The 23,821-nt window shown below is 53.1% G+C and overlaps 2 protein-coding genes across 2 annotated transcripts; one reads left to right on the top strand and one right to left on the bottom strand.

Annotated features, from left to right (window-relative positions):
- The first annotated feature begins 947 nt into the window (after nt 1-947).
- Sowaha (sosondowah ankyrin repeat domain family member A) lies at nt 948-2,627 on the top strand. The gene has a single exon (XM_042688980.1). The coding sequence runs from the start codon at nt 948-950 to the stop codon at nt 2,625-2,627; it is 1,680 nt and encodes a 559-aa protein (XP_042544914.1).
- Nucleotides 2,628-12,752: 10,125 nt separating this feature from the next.
- Shroom1 (shroom family member 1) lies at nt 12,753-23,498 on the bottom strand. Its single transcript, XM_042688834.1, has 8 exons — nt 23,448-23,498; nt 16,922-17,965; nt 16,780-16,835; nt 16,223-16,420; nt 14,637-15,200; nt 14,388-14,532; nt 13,791-14,063; nt 12,753-13,680 (listed from the first exon to the last, which is right to left on the bottom strand). Exons 2-8 carry the CDS (start codon nt 17,918-17,920, stop codon nt 13,348-13,350), a joined length of 2,568 nt encoding a protein of 855 aa, XP_042544768.1. The 5' UTR covers nt 17,921-17,965; nt 23,448-23,498; the 3' UTR covers nt 12,753-13,347.
- Between the last annotated feature and the right edge of the window lie 323 nt (nt 23,499-23,821).

Genomic DNA, 23,821 nt, shown 5'->3' with positions numbered 1-23,821 from the left:
CACACAGCAAATTGGTTTGTTTGGGGTGTTTTTTTTCCTGTCAATTGCCTGAGGCTGTTTCCCCTGTACGCCATATGAAGAAAAAGATTGATAGCCTTTCAAAAAAAAAAATAATAAATTAATAAATAAAGCAAAATAACCATCATGCTCTTCTCTCCTCGGTCGTTAACTATGAAGGAAACAGCACCCCACGCCTCTCCAATCCCATCCCTGCGGGAACACACCCACCTAGCAACGGGGGTGGGAGAGCCGAACCGAAGCGAGATGCTGCCTGCGCCTTTAATTCCTGGGTTTGGGGGGGGGGGGTGTTGGAGAACCTCCCCTCCCCCTCTCATTCCCTCCGCGGGCACCGGTGGCAGCTGTCACCTGGACGGAACATGGAGGAACCCGGCGCCCATTGGACAGAAGATCATAAAGGCAGACACCTACCCCCGGAGGCTGGGGGGCCCCGGCGGGGTGCGGAGGGGAGGGCTCCCCGATGCCCTTCGCCCCGAGCCATCAGGGTGCGGTGACGCGGGCGTGATCGAGGTCCAGCTTCAGCCGAGCAACCAGGTGAGCGTGACCGCGGGGTGGACGCATCCTCCCGCTCCCCCAACCCCGGGGCCGGGGATCCTGCACTCCCCGGAGTTCTCCTCCGGATCGCAGGGGGTGGGTGGGTGTGGGAAGCTCGGATCGTGTGCACACCGCGTCCCCCTCTTTCCTCCCGAGACACCCCCCACCCACCCCGGATCACGCACCCCTCACCCCGGAGCTCCCCAGATCCCCGGGTAGGGAGTCCCCCCCCCCCCAGCCCCATTATCACGGCGGGGAGTCCCGGATCTCGCCCCGGGATCGTACACCCCCAACTAACCGCCCTCCGGATCTCGGCAGGGAGCCTCCGGATCGCGCACCACCTTCCCGGATCGCGCACACCTTCCCGATCGCGGCGGGGATCCCCGGCTCCCGCCATGGCGCTGGCGGCCGCCGCCGCCGCCGCCGCCGCGGGGGTGAGCCAGGCGGCCGTGCTCGGCTTCCTGCAGGCGCACGGCGGGCAGGTGCGGGACTCGGAGCTGCTGAGCCGCTTCCGGCCGCTGCTGGAGGCCGGGGACCCGCGCGGCCGCGCCGCCCGCAGGGACCGCTTCAAGCAGTTCGTCAACGACGTGGCCGTGGTGAAGGAACTCGACGGCGTCAAGTTCGTGGTGCTGAGAAAGAAACCTCGACAGCCGCCAGGCCCGCAGCCCCTGCTCCCGCACACCCCGGGGGTCCCCGCGCCCCCGACCTCGTGCACCCCACCAGGGGATCCCGAGGAGGAAGGAGCCCCATCTTCCACCTCGGGGGCCCCGCCGTCCGAGCCACAGGACCCCCCGGGGGCTGCCGAGCCCACCACGGCGGAGCTGTCGGAAGAACCGGCCCAGCCGTCCGGGGGAGCCGCCGATCCGCCGGATCGCGCGTCAGGAACAGCCCGGCCCTCCGAGGAACCGCCTGCCGACGTGGCCCCCGCCACCTGCGCACCCTCCTCGGAGGCTCCAGATCCGGAGCCCGGGCCGAGGATCGCGAAAGGATCCCCGCCGCCGCCCCGGCCCCGCGCGCCGCCACAGCCGCCCAAACCCTGCATGCTGCCGGTGCGCTGCTGCGTCCCGGGCCCCGCCGCGCTGCGCGTGGTGCGGGCGGACGAACAGAGTCTGCGCCGGCAGCTGTCGGAAGAACGGAGCCCGCGGAGCTCCCCGCTGCTCCTGCGGAGGCTCTCGGTGGAGGAATCCGGCCTGGGGTTGGGCCTGGGTCCCGGCCGTTCCCCTCACCTGCGACGCCTGTCACGCGCCGGCCCGCGTCTCCTGAGCCCGGATCTGGAGGAGATGCCCGCCGCGCCCTCCTCCGCGTCCGCGCCGCCGTCCGCCGTGCCGCTGGAACCCGCCGAGCACGAGTGGCTCGTGCGCACCGCCGGCGGCCGCTGGACCCACCAGTTGCACGGGCTGCTGCTGCGGGATAGCGGCCTGGCGGCCAAACGCGACTTCACGTCGGGTTACACCGCCCTGCACTGGGCCGCCAAGAGCGGCGACCGCGAGATGGCGCTGCAGCTGGTGGAGGTGGCGCGGCGCGGGGGCGCGCGCGTGGACGTGAACGCGCGCTCGCACGGCGGCTACACCCCGCTGCACCTGGCCGCGCTGCACGGCCACGAGGACGCCGCCGTGCTGCTGGTGGTGAGCCTGGGCGCGCAGGTGCACGTGCGCGACCACAGCGGACGCCGCCCCTACCAGTACCTGCGGCCCGGCGCCTCGTACGCACTGCGTCGTCTCCTAGGCGACCCCGGCCTGCGTGACGCCGGCGAGCCCGACGCCAGCGGGGGCAGCGGCGGCGGCGGCGGCGGCCCCTTAGCCGCGCGCCATCCCGTGCAGGTGGCCGCTACCATCCTCGGCTCCACCACCAGTGCGTTTCTGGGGGTCCTGGCGGATGATCTGATGCTCCAGGATTTGGCCCGTGGCTTGAGGAAATCGAGTTCTTTCAGTAAGTTTTGGGGCGCCTCACCGATGGCTCCCCGGAAAAAGGCGAAGATCCGAGGCGGCCTTGCGACGTTCTCGGAAGCCTCACGTCGATCCGTTACGATGGGGCACTTGGCTGGTTTAATGCCCAGTCTGCCCCCTTCGACCTGAAAGTTCTTTGCTGGGGGGGGTGGTGGAGGAGGGGTCCTTGGGGGAGATTGGCCTGGTTGATCTAACTAACCAAGGGGCCTGGCCCAAGATTTGGGGGCTCAACACACTGGCAGCCTTCGGCCCCCCCACCCCCCCCCCACACCTCTCCCCACTTTGTTTCTACCTTTGTGGGCTGCACGCGGCTTCACCCAGTTGGATCTGCACCAGTACCTTCCGTCTGATCTGTCTCCAGAGATGGTAATTCAGAGATCTCAGGAGGAGGAGGCTTCTGGGAAGAGACTCAAGGAGTTCAGGCTTGAACTCTGGAGGAAACTTGAAATTGGGGGGGGGTTCAAAGGTTAAGGGGCAACAGCTGGTCTGGGCCCCCACCATGAGTTAACTAGCTGGCTCTGCAGTCTAGGACACCCCCAAGTCAGAACTTGGCTGGTTTGTCAACTTTCTAATAGGGGGTGATTTTGTAGTTTGATGCTTTTATTCTGGGTTGTTTTTTTTTTTTTTAATTGAAAAAAATGAGGTAAAGCAACCTTCATAATAAACCTTTTGAGTATTTTTTTCCCTCTTTCCCATTTTTAGGCAAAGTGCTCAGACGTTTTCAGTCTTTGGCTAAATATTTTGGATACTATGTAAAAAAGAAAAAGTGGAAAGAATTAAGATCTAATGAAAATTAGTGCCCAACCAACCAAACTTTTTTTTTAAAAAAAAAGTTTATCTACCTCATTTTTAGATAAACAAGATTCTGGGGAATCTAAAACACAGAATAACCATGTGACCCTTCTGAATGTAACCAATTTCAATCATGCTGTGAATGCTGAATGGTAGGAAGCAAGTGTATCTTGGGAATAAAAGTGATTTTCATAAAGAGAAAAGAGACATTTGGGCAAATACTCTTCCGACCATGGTGAAATGTATACGTGTTTGGCCCTCGTGAGTGGCTATTTCGATTTGGCTTGAATATTTACATTCTAAAATTGTGCTTTACCAGTGAAATACACTTTTGTGTCATGCTGCTGAATCTGATTTTCACATCTGGTTGAGTCTTTCAGTGTAAGGGGGAAAAAAACACAAGGCAAAAAAACAAAAAACCAAACCTCATTAAGTAGTAATTGACATATTTAAGATATAATTTTGTATGAATGTTTTGAACAAAAAGTCGTCTGTGATATCTATTTTTAAAAACTATAAATAGGAAATGGAGAATCTTTGCTCAGTGATTTTAGGCATATGGATCAACATCCCTGGATGTTTGTTCCCATCTGCATTTTCAGAATGTTTGTGAGTATTGCCTGATTTGGGCCTAGTATAATGATATTGGCATTTATTTTTCTGTTCTAAAGATGTCGAATCCAGACAAAGATGTAGACTCTACATGCTTAACTGCTTTTTTCTATCATGTGGTGATGATATTCTGCTTTTGAAAATTCGGTTTGCATGTCAAATTTATTTTTGTGGCACCGGATTTCTGTCCTCAATATATGTTAGTGAGGCCTTTAAAATGCTTAAAGGCAATCATTCATGGAATGTTTTAATTTAAGCATTGAAATAAACAGTCCCTTATTTTATTCAGCTTTTGCTACTGTATTTTTTTGTTACGTAATTTCTTAATATGTTCCCCTTTCCTTCTAATTTAGTATATATCCATTATGGTGAGAAAGTTTCCCAGGGTGCTGGTGGTTCATGCCTGTAATCCTAGCTACTCAGGAGGCCGAGATCTGAGGATCCCAGTTCAAAGCCAGCCTGGGCAGGAAAGTCCGTGAGACTCTCATCTCCAATAAACCACAAGAAAATGGGAAGTGGTGCTGTGGCTCAAGTGGTAGCATGCTCACCTTGAGCTGAAGAGCTGAGGGATAGTGCCCAGGCCCAGAGTTCAAGCCCCACTATCGACATAAATAGAGAGAATGTTTCATTGTGACATTTCCACACTCATGTGCAGGGTTTCCCAGTCCTGGATCACTTTCTCTTACTATACTCCTTTTTGCACTCATGGCTGGTGCTCTACCACTTGAACCATATCTCCACTTCTAGCTTTTTGTTGGCTAATTGGAGTGTCATGGACTTTTCTGCCTGGGCTGGCTTTGAACTACAGTTCTGAAATCAATCTCAGCCTCCTGAGGATGTAGAATTATAGGTATGAGCCATTGGCACCCACCTCATTGTCAATTTCAATACTATTTTCATATATGCAAATAAACCAGCCTGATCCTATTCATCCTCATTCGATTTACTTGGTTAACCCTCTTCTTGGCATCTCCTTCACCTTTTGCTGCCATTTCCCCTGCCTCTTCAAGCCTCATTCAGAATTTGGATCTCTTCTCTCTCTCTCTCTCTCTTTTGTCAGTTGTGGGGCTTGAACACAGGGCCTGGGCACTGTCCTTGAGCCTCTTTGTGCTCAAGGCTAGCACTCTTTGAGCCACAGCGCCATTTCTGTTTTTTTGAGTGGTTAATTGGGGTTAAGAATCTGCCCAGGGGGCTGGGAAGGTGGCTCAGTGGTAGAGCGCTTGCCTTGCATGCTCAAGGCCCTGGGTTCGATTCCTCAGCACCACATAAGAAAAAAGCCGGGAAGTGGCGCTGTAGCTCAAGTGGTAGAGCGCTCGCCTTGAGTTGAAGAGCTGAGGGACAACGCCCAGGCCCAGAGTTCAAGCCCCACGACCGACAAAAAAAAAAAGAAAAAAGCCGGAAGTGGCGCTGTGGCTCAAGTGGTAGAGTGTTAGCCTTGGGCTGAAGAGCTGAGGGACAGCACCCAGGCCCAGAGTTCAGGCCCCATGACCGGACCCAAAAAAAAAAAAAAAAAGAATCTGCCCGGGCTGGCTTTGAATTACGATCCTCAGAATTCAGCCTTCTGAGTAGCTAGGATTATAGGCGTGAGCCACCACCAGTGCCTGGCTGGATTTCTCTTAAAGTAAGAGGAAAAAAAAAGTAATATGATCGCCAAGAACTGTAGATAAATGTAGGCTCTGATGTGAACCTTCCTTAGAACTCTAGCTAGTCTGCATAAATTACTTTAACATGCTAATGAAACCTTCTGCCTCCGCAGAAAAATTCTAGGAAGCAATCATTGTAGCAATTGAAATAGCTGAAGAGCTAGAAGACAGAATGAAATATTCGAGATTCCTTATTGGAGAGGCCTGACTGAGAAAAGATGACAAAGGTCACAGACAGTTCCCATTTTGCCTTGAGACAGACAAAATCTAAAATAATAACTGATATTTAGTGTGCATCAAGAGTTGTCAGAAGAATCTTGGCATACCTGTAATTCTAGCTTCTCAGGAGGCTGAGATCTGAGGATCATGGATCCAAGGTAACCCAGGCAGGAAAGTCTGTGAGACTCTTATCTCCAATTAACCATTGGAAAACTGGAAGTGGCATTGTCTTGAGCAAAGAGCTCTGGGACAGCGCCCAAGCCCTGAGTTCAAGCCCCAGGATCATGTCTGTTTGCCCAAATTGATAACATGTTCTGAGTATCTTAAATAAAGGATATATTGCTGGATGCTGGTGGCTCACGCCTGTAATCCTAGCAACTCAGGAGGCTGAGATCTGAGGATCATGGTTCCAAGCCAGCCTAGGCAGTTAAAGACTGTCAGACTCTTATTCCCAATGAACCACCAAAAGCCAGAAGTGGAGTTGCAGCTCAAGTGGTAGAGTGCTAGCCTTGAGCAGAAATAGCCCAGGGACAGCACCCAGGCCCTGAGTTCAAGCCCCAGGACTGGTACACACACAAAAAAGTGTACTATAGAGTGGAGGGATCAGACAGGATGGAAGGAATGATAGAAGGAATGACAACAGGAATCATGTTAAATTGGAACCCCTTGTACCACCTTTTGAAGCTCAAGGGAAAAAATTAAAAATAAAACAGTATTCTTTATTTTACCTATAGGTAAAATAAAACTTTTGCCAAGTATTTAGCATCTCTATACATAAAACACAAGTGTTAGAAACCACTGCTGTTTCCTAGAAAGCCAAGACTATCTGAACAGGTAAAGTAAATCAGTAAAGAATTATAGTTAGAGCCGGGCACCAGTGGCTCATGCCTGTAATCCTAGCTACTCAGGAGGCTGAGATCTGAGGATCTCGGTTCAAAGCCAGCCCAGACAGGAAAATCCGTGAGACTCATCTCCACTAAACCACCAGAAAACCAGAAGTGGCGCTGTGGCTCAAGTGGTAGAGCGCTCGCCTTGAGCTGAAGAGCTGAGGTACAGTGCCCAGGATCAGAGTTCAAGTTCCACAATCGACCAAAAAAAAAAAAATTACAGTTAGGCATGCTTATGGAAAGTGTTCCAAGAGCCATATATTAAATTTCACAAAAAGAAAGAATTGCAAGGTGTGTCAGTGGGCACATCTGGCAAAGAGTATATACCCAGCCACCGACACATTCACTTCAAAGGCAATTAGAGTGGTTAAGACTTGTCACGAGAATGACTCGTTTTAATGCAAGAGAAGTTAATTGTTCATGGAGATGGGTCTGAGTCATAACCACAGTAAACTTCTTAATAAAGTTTTAGATTCCCTTTCATGGATGTGGGAGAGATTTTTGAGCAAACCCCGCTCATCTCATGGAGACCCAGGGCATGGGAAATGTACCCGTCAGCTGTGTTAATGAAGGAACTGCCGGGCATAGCTCTAAATGCTTTGAAATTATTAACAAATCTTATATAATCATTTTGTTGCTGGTTGGGGCTTGAACTCAGGGCCTGGGTGCTATCCCTGAACTTTATTGCTCAAGGCAAGCGCTTGACCCACAGCACCACTTCCAGTTTTCTGATGGTTAATTGGAGATAAGAGTCTCACAGACTTTCCAACTGGGTTGGCTTTGAACTGTGATACTTAGCTCTCAGCCTCCTGAGTAGCTAGGATTATAGGCATGAGCCACCAGTGCATGGCAAATCTTACATAATCTTAGTGTCTGGCTTTGTGTGTGTGTGTCAGTACTGGGACTTGAACTCAATGGAATGGGCACTGTCCTTTAGCTGTTGCACCCAAAGCTGGTGCTCTACCACTTGAGCCACACCTCTGCTTCCAGTTTTTTGCTGGTTAATTGGAGATAAGAGTCTGATGGACTTTCCTGCCTAGTCTGGCTTTGAACACTGATCCTCACACCTCAGCCTCATGAATAGCTAGAATTACAGGCATGAGCTACTTGGTACCTAGCAACAATGTCTTTTTAAATTTTTAAAAAAATTTTTTGCCAATCCTGGGACGTGAGCTCAGGGCCTAGGCACTATCCTTGAGCTTCTTTGGCTCAAGGCTAGCATCTACCACTTTGAGCCACAGTGCCACTTCCGGACTTTTCTGTGTATGTGATACTGAGGAATTGAACCCAGGGCTTCATGCATGCTAGGCAAGCACTCTACCACTAAGCCACCCTCCCAGCCAACAATGTCTTTCTTAACCCACATACTTCTAGCACCTCTGTTCCACATTTAAGACTAATACTGCACCATTCACCTGGGGACCCGGGGAGGGGGCCCCCTCACCCAGGAACCATATTCTTCTTCCTTTAGACTTCTGGGCAATTTCCTGACCATTTTAAATGGCTCTCAATTAACCTTTGGGCTTAAGGAACTGGACTCAAGTCCAGAACTGCCGCACCTCAGGACTTGAACCAGTGGTGAAAGGTTGGCTTGGTGGTGAGCCAGCCTGCTACATGGGAAAGAGTTTTCCCCGCTGATTGAAATATCCAAGACAACAGATGCACACTCATGGTGACCCCCTGGGGTAAGCAAGGCTGAGACTCTTAACACAGAGGAGGTGTGTGTGTGTGTGTGTGTGTGCGCGCGTGCGTGCGTGCATACGCACGCTGGTCCTGGACCTTGAACTCATGCCTGGGTGCTGTCTTTGAGCTTTTTCTGCTCAAAGCTAATGCTCTACCACTTGAGCCACAGCTCCACTTCCAGCATTTTTTTTTTCTATTTTGGTGGTTAATTGGAGATAACAGTCTCACAGAGTTTCTTGCCCTAGCTAGCTTTGAACCATGATCCTCAGATCCTCAGCCTCTTCCTAAGTAGCTAGGATTACAGGCGTGAGCCACCAGTGCCCCGCCACTCAAGAGTGGGTCTTGAGAGGGCTTCTTTATACCAAGTGTGCCCCTTTCCTCCTCACGCCCCCCCCAAATTCCCATTCACCCCTTTTCTTCAACGGTCTCCAACTGCATGTGGCCTCAATTTCGGCTCCAGCTTCTGATCTACATCCGAATGAACAAAACAGCCTGGCAATTGGTTCCAGCCAAGGATCTCTGAGCTTTTCTGCCAAGCTGATCGCGCGCCTGGGTACACAGTGTGCCCAGCGGGGTATTGGAGAAAGACTGCACAGGGCCTGAAGGTAAAAAGTACATGAATTCAAAAAAAAAAAAAGTAGATGAATTCAATCCTTATTAGGAAGAGCAGCGCGGGGGCGGGACAAGTGCCTCTGCCTGTTGCCTAGCAACAACCCCATCACGAAGCCAACCTCCCTGCCTCTCCATCCCAGGGCACCGCCTCAAGGCCTCCCAGGGGGGAAAGCACCACAGTGATGAACCCAAGAGGACAGAGGAGCGGAACACACCCCAAGAGGGCCCCCCCTTCACCCCCTTTTCTACTCTAGGAAACTATGCAAGATTTTATTGTACTAGGGAGGCTCGGGACATCCCTCTCTTTCCTACCTTCCCCTACATTTCTCATTAGCCAGCAACTTTCCAAGGCAGGCCTACTGGCGATGGAAATTGAGCCAGACCACAAACACACACACACACACACACACACACACACACACACACACACACACACACACACACACACACACACACACACACACACACACACACACACACACACACACACACACCCCACCGGGTGGCTAGCTAGCCAGTATTTCCAACAGACGCAAAAATAAAATAAAATTCAGCTCAAGCTTTCAAGTCCAGCATGGGGCCCTGTTCAGCAAAGCCAAGGCCCTGTGGCTAGCCCAGAGGAAGCACCAGATGGCCAGGCTGTGGGTGGTAATCAGGTGTCAGATGGAAGCTTTCACCTCAAAGAGAACAGTGCCCTCTGCTGGTAGCATCCTGCAGGATCAAGTCACTGGCTTTCAGCGGGTCACCTGAGTGCCGATCAATCCACCCAGAACATCTTTAGCGTGGGTGAGTTTAAGGAATGATGGAATGGGACAGAACGGGGGAGGGGGACTAGGGCAGGAAGGAAGGCAGACAAGACTCAAAAGACTGGTTCAGGAAGAAAGCAACCCTACATTAGGGTTCTTTCCCCACTCCGACAAGGTGGAGCAAAGAAACTTCTTATTTCTGGGGGAGGGGGGGCGCGTTTACACCTCCTACTTCACCTCCAACTCAAGCTTACTCTGTTTGAAATGTTACCATTTACCCTCCAAGGATGTTAAAATGAGTTTCTAAGAATATCCTAATGGGAGAATGCAAGGGGGGGAGGGGGGCAGGCAGAGGCAAAAAGGGAGAAATGAATAGTTTTTATCCAGAATGGGCTTCCAAGTGCTTCTATGGCTGAGGAACTGGGAATCCGGGCACCGCCTGCAGCGTTCAAAGGAAAGAAGGAAAGCATAATGTTAGAACCCGCAATAGCTCCACAGGAACCCCATATGTTTTCTATTTTAAAGAGGGGGGAAAAAAAGGAAAAAGGCACAATGTGAGCATTGTTCTCCTCTCAATGGCATGACTGTTAGAACTCATGCTTTGGGTATGAATACAACCATTGAAAATCCCCAATCAGTTACACTAAGTGACAATGCACATTGGAAAACAAGCCCAGAAGCAGAGATTTCTCACTTGGAGGGTCAGTTGGCTTTACACACACACACACACACACACACACACACACCCCTTTTAATAGGCCCCACTGCCAAAAGTAACCAGAACCATTGCAAGACAATATTCTTTTTTTTTTGTCGGTCGTGGGGCTTGAACTCTGGGCCTGGGCACTGTCCCTCAGCTCTTCAGCTCAAGGAGAGCGCTCTACCACTTGAGCTACAGCGCCACTTCCGGTTTTCTGGTGGTTTATTGGAGATAGGAGTCTCACGGTCTCTCCTGCCTGGGCTGGCTTTGAACCGTGATCCTCAGATCTCAGCCTCCTGAGTAGCTAGGATTACAGGCGTGAGCCACCAGCGCCCGGCTGACAATATTCTTTTTTGTTGTTGTATTGTGCTGGTCCTGGGGCTTGAACTCAGTGCCTGGGCACTGTCCCCGAGGTTTTTTGTTTTGTTTTGTTTTGTCCTAAAGACTAGTACTCTACCACCTGAGCCATAGCTCAACTTCAGACTTTTTTTTTTTTTAGTGGTTCCTTGGAAATAAGAGGTCCCATGGACTTTCCTGCCAGGGCCAGCTTGGAACTGCGATCCTCATATTTCAGCTTCCTGAGTCGCTAGGATCATAGGTGCCCAGCTTCAAACAATATTCTTGTCCTTGTTGCCACGAACAATACTGATGCAGATTTTCACATGGACACCCGAAAACATGACTTCACATCCATGGGGCTGATAGACAAATGGAGGGGGTGTTTGTTCTGATCACCCCAAGATCAGCCTCTCTGGTGTACAGGACATTGCAGCTGTTTCCAGGTTCACAGCCCTCCCGTGCAAGGTCTCTGGGTGTCCACCCTCAGCAGCCTTCCTCAGGCCATCAATCAGTGCAATTTCTGAAGGAGAACTGGATAAACTCAGTTTGGCTTGTTAGAGACTCTGTGTGTGTGTGTGTATGTTACTAAGGATTGAACTCATAGCTTCGTGCTTGCTAAGCAAATGCATTATAGTGTGAACTATGGTTCCAACTTGGATTTGATTTGGAGAATGGGGTGTGTGGCTCACTAGGTTATACAGTGTGGTTATACTGGAATTTACAGTATTGAGCAAATTCCTCTACCTCTGCTTCCAAAGTATTGGGACTACAGGGCCTACCCAAGCTACTGTCTCACTTCAAGACTCAAAAGCAGAGTTCCCATAAACTGAAAAATAGGTACAGCTAGGCATAAATGGCTTTTTTTTTTTTTGCTGGTCATGGGGCCTGAACTCTGGGCCAGGGCGCTGTCCCTCAGCTCTTCAGGACAAGGCTAGTGCTCTACCACTCGAGCCACAGCACCACTTCTGGCTTTTTCTGCTTATGTGGTTGCTGAGGAATCAAACCCAGAGCTTCATGCATGCAAGACAAGCACTCTACCACTGAACCACCTTCCCAGCCCCCCCCCCAGATGGTTATAATTCTATCATTCTAGCTGCTCAGGAGCCTCAGATCTAAGTGTGAAGTTTCAGAGCCAAACAAGGTAGACAAATAGACAAGACTCTGATGTCCAAAATAATCAGCAAAAAAAAAAAAAGCCATAAGTGGAGACTTGGCTCAAGTGGTAAAGTGCCAGCCATGATTGGATAAAGAAAAGAAGGCTAAGTGAGAGCTTTAGGATCTGAGTCCAAGCCCCAATAAGGGGGAAAAAAAGAACAAGAAAAAGGTACAATATACACAGAAAAGGCCAGAAGTGGTGCTGTGGCTCCAGTGGTAGAGTGCTAGCTTTGAGCAAAAGCAGCTCAGGAACAGTGCCCAGGCCCTGAGTCCAAGCCCCAGGTCTGGAAAGAAAGGGGGAAAAAAAGAGAAAGAACAGAAAAGAGAAAATAGGCAAGTGCTTTGCTGCCTAAAGCCCCTCACAGATGTCCAAAATAGTTCCATATATAGGGACATTCATTCTAATTACATTATCACAATTTAAAGTTTGGGAATGGGGATATAGCTCAGTAGAAAAGTGCTCTCCTACCACGTGTAAGGCCCTGAGTTCAATCCCCTGAACCACAGATAATCACAAACTGAGTTCCTGAAGTTCAGGGCTTATTTAAACCCACCAAGGAGATCTGGACAGAGCCTTAGGCTTTGTTCAGTAGTGAAGCTGGCATCTGGACAATGATTGATAACTGTGACAGGGCAATTACCAGCCTCCCCCAGTCTCTTCTGTTTCCAAGCTGGGTTCTCCAGAATCTTCGTAGACATTTCCAGCCTGGACTGGCATTCTGCTTAGTCCCTCTTCTGTGTGTAAGTGATAGAACTGCTCTTAGAAATTTTTATTGAGGAAGTGGCGCTGTGGCTCAAGCGGGAGAGCGCTCGCCTGAAGAGCACAGGGACAGCACCCAGACCCAGAGTTCAAGCCCCACGACCGACCAAAAAAAAAGAAATTTTTATTAAAAAAAATAATAAAAGGCCATTCTGCACCTTAAGCAGAAATGCTCCTTGGACTTGATTCCTTTCCCAAAAGCTTAATAGATACTCCTTCCCCCCCCCCCCCCATCACAAAAACTGAAATACTGCAGGGTTTCTTTGTTGTTCTTTTGCTTTTTGCCAGTACTAGAGCTTGAAATCAGGGCCGGGGCACTCTCTTTAGCTTTTATTGCTTAGGACCGGTACTCTACCACTTGAGCCACCCCTCTGTTTCCAGCTTTTTTTGCTGGTTAATTGGAGATTCAGAGTCTCACAGACTTTTCCACCCAAGGTTTGGATTTTGAACCCAGTTCCTCACATCTCGGCCTCTCGAGTAGCTAAGATGATATGCTTGCACTCAGTGCCTGGCTAATACTGCAGGTTTCCCAGATCCAGGAGTTAAATTTCCCAATACTCCCCCCCCAAGACTTGGACAAAGGCCAGGGGAGACCTGGAGGAAGGAGCATTCTGGGAAAGCCAGGTCTCCCTGTAGGGACAAATCAGCCAATAAACCAGCATGGATCTGGCGTGGTTGAGCCCCATCCCCACTCCCTGGAACTAGACAGGGGAAGCAGGAAAGAGCTTGGCATGGGACAAACAGGACCCCAGGGGCCAGGATGGCCTGGGACAAAGGGGACGATGGCCAAGGTCAATTCTGATGGCGTCCAGCTGGTCTTGCAGAAGGCGGACGCACTCATCTAGACTGCGCTGCTGGGCCAGGATGGCGGCCTTGCCTGCCAGCAGGGCACCATAGGCACTCAGCTCCTCCGTGGGCAGTGCCCGCCCCAGCACCTCCCGCAGGGCACGCTCGCGCCGGGCCACGTGATCCTTCAGCTCCTTAGCATCTTCCTGCTGGCGCTGTAAAAGCCTCAGCCGCTCCAACAAGGAGGCCTAGAAGCGCACGCAGAAAACATGGGGTGTGCCACCTTGCCAGGGCCTACAAGATGGCAGGCTCCACCCCGCCCCGATCGCCACCCCCCCCTCCCCAAGCTTTACTGTACCCGCTCTTCTGGAGCGCCAGCGGAGCCCAGCCTGCCCATTGCACGATGCACGCGGGTCAGGCGACAGCCTAGCAGTAACAGGAGGCCAAGCACACGTTCCAGGTCAGCCAGGAACCGGGTGAACCGCTCCAGGTCCCGGGGTGCACAGGTACGGCTCACCGCAGCCTCCAGGTCTTCCCTTCGTCTAGCCCAAGCTCGGGCCAGTCCCTGTAGTCTTTCCTGCTCTGCCTGCAGGTCCACCAGCATCTTTTGGAGTAGGCTGGCCAGCTCCACCTGGAGGGAGTGTCTCTAAACTCTCTGCCCTGACTTTAGGGCTCTTCCTCCTCCCCTCCCTACCTAGTCTTCTAGTCTCCCCCTGCCCCCCTACCCTCTCCCACACTCACTTGCTTTTTGTGTCAGTCCTGGGGCTTGAACTCTGGGCCTGGGCGCTGCCCCTCAGCTCTTCAGCTCAAGGCTAGCGCTCTACCACTTGAGCCACAGCACCATTTCCGGCTTTTTTTCTGCTTATGTGGTGCTGAGGAATCGAACCCAGGGCCTCATGCATGCAAGGCAAGCACTCTACCACTGAGCCACCTTCCCAGCCCCTCCCACACTCACTTTCTTGGCCTGGATGTTGTATTTGGATTCAGGACCTAACCCTAGGCCGCATGGCTGATCAGGTACGAAAGACGAGGTGGAGTTTTCCTGTCTCGTGGCCTCCTGAGAAGCTGGCAGATGCCATGTAAGGCTGCCCGCGTGGCATCTGTGGGCCAAATCACAGCTGCCTGAGTTGTATGATCTCCTCCCCCTCCCCTCCCCCGCCCTTGGAAAGCCTGAGCCCCTGAGTCCCCGGTGCCTCTCACTCACCCTGGCTCAGAAGCACCCTCGGTCTCTTCTCCAACCTCCTCCCAACACGCTGGCCTCATGGCGGCCCAGATCTCTGGTAAAGGAATCAACCCATCCAGCAGACCCAGGGGTGGCTCTGGGCTGGACTGGGAGGCAAAAGTGTCACTCAGAGAGGGGTCCAGTCTGGCTAGCTCTTGAACCAGTTCCTGGAGATGCGGACTAGGCCATGTTGGCTGGCCAGGACCCCTGGCCAGGGTAGTGTGGTGAGGTGAGCCTGGAAGATCATTACCTGAAGGTTCCAGGACATCAACTGGGGAGGGTTTGAGGGGGCCATTTTCTGCAGTTGCAGAGGGGTCAGAGGTCAGTAGTCCAGAAGGGTCAATGGTTGGGGTGTCACCATTTGCAGCTTCCGGGGGGCTACAGCTTGTGGGTCTAAAGACACCCACAGAGACATCCATCCGCTGCCAGCAGTCATCTGCTCCTACAATCTGGAGACAGGGATGGAGGATGCACTCTTCAGGAACTGTAGCCTGGCTAGCTCTGTGACTCAAGCCATTTCCATACTGCTGGTCAGGGGCATGCGCACTGGAAACAGAGGAGACAGCGAATGAGAAAAAGCTCAAGCCACAGGTAAGTAGTGGCTTTTCTGTTTCCTTCCTTCCTTCCTTCCTTCCTTCCTTCCTTCCTTCCTCCTTTCATCCTTCCTTCCTTCTTTTTTGTTGGTCATGGGAATTGAATTCAAGGCCTGGGCATTGTCCCTGAGCTTTTCTGCTCTAGGTTAACCTTCTACCACTTTGAGCCACAGCTCCACTTCCAGTTTTCCTGTCATTAATTGGAGAGAAGAATCTCATGGACTTGCCTGCCCAAGATGGCTTCAAACCACCATCCTCCAATCTCAGCCTCCTGTGTTGCTAGGATTACAGGCGTACACCAACAGCATCTGGTTAAGGGGTGACTCTTCAAAAGCCACCTGTCCCCACCCTCAACTCCACTCTGTCTCATCCCTAGGTTTTCCAAGCTCCAGTCAAGAAGCATTTTCTTGTTCTCATACCAGTCCTGGAACCTGAACTCACGGCCTGGGTGCTGGTCCTGAGCTTCTTTTGCTCAAAGCTAGCACTCTACCACTTGAACCATAGCTCCACATCTGGCTTTTTTTTTGCAGGGGGGTGTGTGTGTGTGTGAAATGGGCATAGTTTATTGGAAATAAGTCTAATGGACTTTCCTGCCCAGGCTAGCTTTGAATTGCAATCCTCAGATCTTAGCCTCTTGAGTAGCTAGGATTACAAGCATGAGCCTCAGAGCCCAGCTCTCAGGTAGCATTTTCTAGATATGAATGTGTGAAAGCAATGTCTCACTTGGCTTAGATGGACGAGGGAGGGCTGGGAAGGTGGCTCAGTGGTAAAGCGCTTGCCTCTCATGCATGAGGCCCCGGGTTCGATTCCTCAGCACCACATAAGCAGAAAAAGCCAGAAGTGGTGCTGTGGCTCAAGTGGTAGAGTGCTCACCTTGAGCTGAAGAGCTGAGGGACAGCGCCCAGGCCCAGAGTTCAGGCCCCATGACCAACCAAAATAAAAATTTAAAAAAAAAAAGGAAGAGGGAAAAATCACCTGGTTAGGAGCCCCTGGGGAGCCAGGGAATCTGGAGATATTCTCATCCTGACCGGCACCCCTTCTTCCATGAACACATCATCATCGTCAGGAAGGGAAGGGAGCCGAAGCGACAAGCCACAGTTCTTTGAGACCCTCTGCTCACAGTGGACTGGGCTGTTCTGGGAAATTGCTCCAGCCTTTTTTGGAATCAAGAACCTGGAGGCAAGAATTGCACACTGACCACCCAGCAGGTGTTACTGTTGTTGTTGTTTGCCAGTCCTGGGGCTTGAACTCAGGACCTTTATACAGTCCCTGAGCCGCTTTCACTGGTTTTTCTGTGTATGTGGTACTGAGGAATCGAACCCAGGGCTTCATGCATGCTAGACAAGCACTCTACCACTAAGCCACATCTCCAGCCCCCACCATGCTGCACCGTGGTATATAGTGGGATGTGCAGTTTGGACGGAGTTCACGGGGTTCAAATCCAGGGTAAGTAGAACTGTATGCTTAAGAGTTGCAAAAAGATGCTTCTGCACCCAACTTTATCCCCAGAACTTCATCGCCTTATCTCTCACCTGGAAAGCTGGGGTTGAAACAATGGTCTAGGAGGTTCTGTTCCTTGCGGGACAGCCTGGAAAGGTAAACGGTGGTGGACTGAGGTGTGAGGTCTCTCGGGTGCTCCCCGCACCCCAGCCTGCACCCACTTATCTCCCATACCTGAATGGTGATCATGGCCTCTCTAGAACCTTCCCAGGGATCCAAGACCTGGCCCGAAGCGCTCTGACTCCTCCTACTGGCGGGCCTAGAAGCTTCGTCAAACTTCACGGACCGGGACTCGAACTCGAGGGGATTCCAGGATTTGCACTCCACTCGCACCCCACCACCATGCAACTCCGGGGGTTCCGATTTCGCGGGGTCCGGGCGCGAGCCATCCTGAGCTGGCCCCACGCTGCCACCCTCAGCCACGCCAGCCAGCTCCCCCGACTGCGAGGGACCCCACCCCTGGCGCGGCTGCCGAGCCAGGCGCCCCCCGGCGGCGACGCCTGGCGGGGGAGCCGGGGAGCGCGGCGGCGGCGGCGCTGGGCGGAGCTCCGGGTCCCCCGGCGGCGGCGGCGCGTGGCTGAGCGAGGCGGAGCGCGCGTGCGCCGCGGGGAGGCGCGCGGGCGCCGCGGGCGGGGGTCGCAGGCGGGCGGGCAGGCTCATGCGGAGCTCCCGGCGCTGGAACGACGTCTCGCGGAGCACGCGCCGCTGCGCGCCCTGGAGTCGCTGCCGGTAGGCGGCCCGCGAGGCTGGAGGGCTGGGCGGCTCCGCGGCCTGCGCCCGAGCTTGGGCTTCGGCTTCGGCAGCCAGCGCGCACAGCAGAGGGGTGGCCTGTCTGCTGAACGTCCCCGGGGGTCCCCGTGTCTCCGGGGACCGGCGCGGCCCACCGCGCGTGGCCACGGCTGGCCGGGATCGGGGTGGGCGCACGGTGGGGTCCGGAGTGACGGGGGCCGAGCCGCCCCACGCCACGCGCACGGAGCCCCAGTCCAGGCAAGGAAGGAGATCGGTGGCCGGGGACGGGGTGCGCGGCTCAGGGTCACCAGAGGCGGTGGAGAAAGAGCTGTAGGCCGAGTCGGCACGCGTGGACAGCTGCCCGAAGTCTAGGCTTCGAGTGGATGAGGCCGGGGAGGCGCGATCGCCTCCAGAACCCAGGCCTCCGGGACCCAGGGCCTCCATCGCTGGGCGGGTAGGAGCTCAGGATGGTGACTGGCTTCGCCTGTCCTTAAAAACAAAAACAGGGATGGGGCTCAGTGGTGGTAAGGATTTCCAGGTAAGAGTTAACACAGCCTGCTGGCCTCTCCACCACCCCGGGCTGAACATCTTCCTTCCCTGGCATCCTTCCCTGCCGGGGCGGGCGCAGTCCTTAATTAAGCTCTTTTGCTCAAGGCTACCAATTCTCCAGTTTGAGCCACAGTGCCACTTCCGGTTCATTGGTGTTAAGAGTCTCATCTACTTTCCAGCCCGGAATGGTTTCGAACCTCTATCCTCAGATCTCAGCCTCCTGAGTAGCTTAGGATGACAGGTGTGAGCCAACAGAACCAGGCCCCTTGTCCTCATTTTGGCCCAGTCACGTTGGAGTCTAGGGTGGCAGGCATGGTAGGACCAGTTCTAAGGAGCAGCTGGGGTGAGGTGTGGAGGGGGGGCAGCTAGCCCAATCCCAGCTGCTTTCCCTTCCCTTCCCCACTCCCAGCAGTGGCCTCTACCCTGGTACCTCCTCTAATGCCAAGAACATACCCATGCTTCAACCCTGTCCCACCCAACTGGCTTCCTGGTCTGTTAACTTTCTCCGTGTGATCTTTCCTGGTAAACAATGGTGGAGACTGTTTCTCAGACCACACAAGAGCCAAGAAGGGAAGAGAGAGAGAGACTCAGGGCAGGGCAGGCCAGGGGCAGCTGTAGGGCTCTTTCCTGCCCTTGGCGACCCTCTGTTCTACGTGTTCGATATAAATCTCCATCTTGATGCTCACCACTTCTATCTGTGCTCTACAGATGAGACCCTGGGAAGTGATTTGCCCCGGGGGCACATACACAGTGGGAAGTGGCAGTCCCTTGGCTGGATTCTAGGCATCCTTCCACAAGTACTGCAGCCAGAATCAATTTCCGACAGGCAAACCCAGTGGAAAGCCAGTTTACCAATGTTCCCTCACCACCAAGTGCCAGAATCCAACAAAGCTCAAACTCTCTATGGGGAAATAAGTCACCAATTTGTCCCTAGAATCGATTGGCAAACCCCAGAAATAATGACTTTCCCTCTTCTGAGACTATTTTGTCTAGAAATGAGGGGCTCACCTCCCATTCCAGCCCTTCTTTGCTCTGTGTGTGTGGAGGGGGGGTAGGGGGTGTGGGCGTGTGCATGCACCCATCCTGGGGGTTGAACTCGGCCGTTGTCCCTGAGCATTTACCCAACTCCCCTTCCGGCTTTATTTAGTGATTCATTGGCGAGAAGACTCTCACAAACTTTCCTGCCTGGGCTGGCTTTGAACTACGATCCTCAGATCTCAGCCTCCTGAGTAGCTTGGATTAGAGGCATGAGCACCAGTACTTGGCTTTGCCCTGGTATTTTTTTTTTTTTTTTTTTTTGGCTGCTTCTATAGAAAGTCTTCTATTAGAAGTCTTCTGAGGGCTGGGAAGGTGGCTCAGTGGTAGAACGCTTGCCTTGCATGCCTGAGGCCCTGGGTTCGATTCCTCAGCACCACATAAGCAAAAAGGAAAAAGCCAGAAGTGGTGCTGTGGCTCAAGTGGTAGAGCACTAGCCTTGAGCTGAAGAGCTGAGGGACAGCGCCCAAGCCCAGAGTTCAGGCCCCACGACCGGACCCAAAAAAAAAAAAAGTCTTCTGAACCGGGTGCCAGTAGCTCACGCCTGTAATCCTAGCCACTCAGGAGGCTGAGATCTGAGGATCATGGTTCAAAGCCAGCCCGGGCAGGAAAGCCCGTGAAACTCTTATCTCCAATAAATCACCAGAAAACCGGAAGTGGAGCTGTAGCTCAAGTGGTAGAGCACTCGCCTTGAGCTGAAGAGCTGAGGGACAGCGCCCAGGCCCAGAGTTCAAGGCCCATGACCAAAAAAAAAAAAAAGTCTTCTGGTCTTGTGGATCTCTAGCGTGTCCTGAGCCTCTCCCACAACAGGGCTGATCATGGATACTTGAAACTGTTTACATGACATTCTCTCCTCCTATCCCCCCCACTTCCCCCCCCACATACACACACACACACACACACACTCCCACACCTCCAGCTTCCTGAGGCCAGGCCCTGCCCTTAGTCATCACTCAGTACCCTGCACAGTGCATGGCATGTAATCAAAGTTAAACAAACATCTGTTGAATGGCAGGGGAAGGAACGGACATGCAGGGAGGAGGTAGGAGTGGACTTGGCAAAGAGGAGGCCTTTAGTTGGAGCTCTCCCCCTTTCCTCTCCATTAATCTTTCCTAGGGAAGGGGATCAAATGGGTAAGAGCCTTGCCTTCATAGATGACCATTTTTACAAATAAACTGAGAGTTGGTTTTACAGGCTCAGGCCTGTAATCCTATCTACTCAAGAAGCTGAGATCTGAGGATCACAGTTTGAAACCTGCCCAGACTCTTATCTTTAATTAACAACACCCCACCCCATTCTACCACCACCCCAAAAAAAGCCAGCTCCACGTCTAAGTGCTAGCCTTGAGCAAAAAAGTTTAGGGACAGCACCCAGGCCCTATGTACAAGCCTCAGAAACAGCATCAAAAAGAAAAAGAAGGAAAGGAAGAGAAAGAAAACTGCACGCACAGCAGGACTCACAGGAAATGAATACCTTCCCAGTGCTTGGAAGGGGAGCAAGGGGAAGTGTGGAGTGGGTATGCCAGGGTCAAGTTCAGAGAGATTTTGAGGCCTAGAAGCCCCAGGTTCCCAATTATTATGAGAGTGGGAAGGAGGCTTGTCTTTCCTGAACTGCTTGGTGGACAGTACAGAGATTAATGTGATCCACATTTGGTGGGGACCAAAACTCAGGTTCATTTGAGCCTTTCTGGAATTCAGAGTCACCCTCCACTATCCAAGTAGTTATTTTGCCAGTCTTGGGGCTGGAGCTCAGGGCCTGGGCACTGCCCCTGAACTTCTTTATCTCAAGGCTAGCACTCTACCACTTGAGCCACAACGCCACTTCTGGCTTTTTCTGTCTATGTGATACTGAGGACTCGAACCCAGGGCTTCATGCATGCGATGCAAGCACTCTACCACTAAGCCACATCCTGAGCCTTCCCCCCCCCACCTTTCTAAGGTCCAGGATATTACAGATTGCTGGTCAAGGAAGGGAAAGGAGTTCTTGGTAGGAGGGGCTCATGTTCCCAAAAGACAGAGGAAGTACCAAGAACCTCACACCTTGGAGGAGAGAGGGGGAGGGGGCTTCCCTCAGATCTCAGCCTTCTGAGTAGCTAAGATTACAGGTGTGAGCCACCAGCACCTGGCTGTCAAGGACTTTCGCACCTAGGTGGCCTTGGCAGGTGGAGATTGCTCTTTGCAGAACCTGCTGTGCTCCTCCCCAGGGACCTCGCTGCTTTGCTGTGTTTGGGGGCTTCGGCACAATCAGGAGTTTTCACACTTGCAAGAGGCAGGAAGCCTCTTGCAGTTGGAATCAACCCACATGGCTAGGGGAGGCCATAACTTAGGATGGCCATTGGTGGCAGCTGTGGACTGAGTTACACACAGCTCATGCTTGGTGCTGACCCCAAGTCCCAAGACAACAAGGCATTCTCTTTCTTTTTTTTTTTTTGTCAGTCATGGGGCTTGAACTCTGGGCCTAGGTGCCGTCCCTGAGCTCTTCAGCTCAAGGCAAGTGCTCTACCACTTGAGCCACAGTGCCACTTCCGGTTTTCTGGTGGTTCATTGGAGATAAGAGTCTCACGGACTTTCCTGCCCAGGCTGGCTTTGAACTGTGATCCTGAGATCTCAGCCTCCTGAGTAGCTAGGGTTACAGGCGTGAGCCACAGGTGCCTGGCCTGACACCAAGGCATTTTAACTAAGCCTGGAAGAGTGGGGAATAGTGAGCAGCTTGGGGTCCCTGCTTAGAAAAACCACAAGACTGGAGCTGAGCCTGGGGGGGGGGGGGGGGCGATGGGGAGAACACTTCATATATACTTATTCACCTGCAGAAAGGAGTAAGATGAGTTCAGAGGTCAAAGGAAGAGATCTAAAGGGCTGGGATTAGAGGCGTGGCTCAGCTGGTAGAGCGCTAGCCAATGAGTGAAAGTGTCAGACCCCTCATAAAAAGATCTAAAGGGTGAAGTTACCCTGAGGGGAAAGAGGAAACTGGGGGTTAAGGCCTGGCTGAGAGATCCAGTGTTCATTCAAGTCTGGGGCCTGGGAAGTTTTCTGTGTGTTACTGGGGGGGGGGGGGGGGGGGGGGGAGGGGGCAGGGGGGGGTAATAGATCTGGCAGTGATCAGGCTAAGTCTAGAGTTCTACAGAGTGGAAAGATTAGGCAAAAGAAAAGAAAGAAACCAGGAATTTAGTTAAGGCTTGTGGGTGAAATCCACAAAGACAGTTTCTAATGAAAAAGAAAAAAAAAATCAGCAGGGCGTCAGTGAATTACCACTGTCATCCTAGCTACGCAGAAGGCTGAGATCTGAGGATCACAGTTCAAAGCCAGCCCAGGGAGGAAAGTCCTGTGAAACTCTTGATCTCTAATTCACCACCAAAAAGGCAGATGTGGAGCTGTGGTTCAAGTGGTGTAAGCACCAGCCTTAAGCAAAACAACAACAACAACAAACGCTCAGGGACAGCATCCAGGCCCTGGCTTCAAGCCCCAGGACAGGCAATGGGAACAAATCCTTGAAAGATCACCAGAGAGGCCCCAAATGAATGACCCGGAATGAAATCTTCCCTCTCAGAGAAGTGTTTGATCTTCTCAAGTGGGATCCCCTGCTAAACTGAAGTGGGGGGGGGGGGGAGGGAACTAAGTGAGTCATGGACTCCCAATCTAGGCAGCTCTGTCTGGCTGGGCTTCCTGGCTTCTGTCCCCCCTCCCCCCCCCCCATTCTGCCAGCCTGTTCCAGCCCTGGGGGAGGGGAGAGGGGGGGGGGGTATTCCTTGGAGCTGGGAATGGGGGTGCAGGAAATGCAGGCCGCTGGTGGCACCCGGGGAGAGGTATGGAGACACCTCATATGGGGTGCTTCAAGCCCCAGGGGCTCCAGGAAGAGTTAGGAGAGGTCACCAGACCCTGGGGGAAGAGGGAGGGGAAGGGGGGCCGGTGACAGGGGCCCACGAAGCTCCGGGGACACGGGGGAGGGCCAGATGGCAGATGACCCACTTGTATCTCCTCGGCCTTTCTTGAAGGGCTCAGAGGGGTCAAAGGCACCCCATGACCCCGGGTACGAGGAACCCCAAAAGGGCAGAAGTAGGGAGGGGGAGGTCGTAGAGTTGCCTCCCCCGGTGTATTTTAAGGGGTACACACACCATCCACCCCCCTCCACAGTTCGATCAGATGGGTGGGTTCATCTGCCCCCACCCTCCCAGACTCTGGCAAAGAGCAAAGATGCACAGGGGACCCCCACCTCCACCCCCCCCCCCCCACTCACAGACCTCATTGATCCACTGGACATAATGAGGACGACGATGCCCCCACTGTGGACATTTCCACCCCCCCTCGCCTCTCTGGGTCCCCCCCTACAACCTCCTCCTCCTCCTGGGACCCCCCCACTCCCTTTCTACCCCCTCACCCCACCCTTGTACCTTGAGACTCCAGCCGGAGACTCCAGCTGGGGCGCCGGCCGCTGAGGCCCTGCGGTGACATCAGAGCCAGGAGATCTGGTTCCCGACCCCACCTCCAGGTCTGACCGGGGCCTTAGGGGGAGGCGCCTAGTCCCGTCCTGGCCCCGGGCTGGCTGGAGAGAGGGAGGGAGGGAAGGAGGGAGGGAGCTCCCAGCCTGTGCTACCGATCTGGACACTTTGTTCTCCCACGAGAGTCTGGGAACACGGGCAGGGTGGTGGGGGGATCATAGTGTCGGCCGGTCCCCCCACCATCCCCAAGGCCTCTTTCCCATCACCCCCGCCCCCTCTAGCTCCATGGAGAACACAGCTCTCAGGGTCTCTTGTCTGTGGCCTGC

Source organism: Dipodomys spectabilis, unplaced genomic scaffold (assembly GCF_019054845.1).
Source record: "Dipodomys spectabilis isolate Male_0828 unplaced genomic scaffold, ASM1905484v1 ptg000119l, whole genome shotgun sequence".
In the NCBI taxonomy this organism is placed as follows: domain Eukaryota; kingdom Metazoa; phylum Chordata; class Mammalia; order Rodentia; family Heteromyidae; genus Dipodomys; species Dipodomys spectabilis.
Note: the sequence above shows the minus strand (reverse complement) of the source record. Positions and strands in the feature narration are given on the sequence as shown.

Coding starts and splice junctions, on each gene's coding strand:
- Shroom1 (XM_042688834.1), bottom strand. CDS start 17,920: ATGGAGGCCCTGGGTCCCGGAGGCCTGGGTTCTGGAGGCGATCGCGCC. Junction 16,836..16,921: donor AGGCCATGATCACCATTCAG/GTATGGGAGATA, acceptor TTACCTTTCCAG/GCTGTCCCGCAAGGAACAGA. Junction 16,421..16,779: donor TTTCAACCCCAGCTTTCCAG/GTGAGAGATAAG, acceptor TCTTGCCTCCAG/GTTCTTGATTCCAAAAAAGG.
- Sowaha (XM_042688980.1), top strand. CDS start 948: ATGGCGCTGGCGGCCGCCGCCGCCGCCGCCGCCGCGGGGGTGAGCCAG.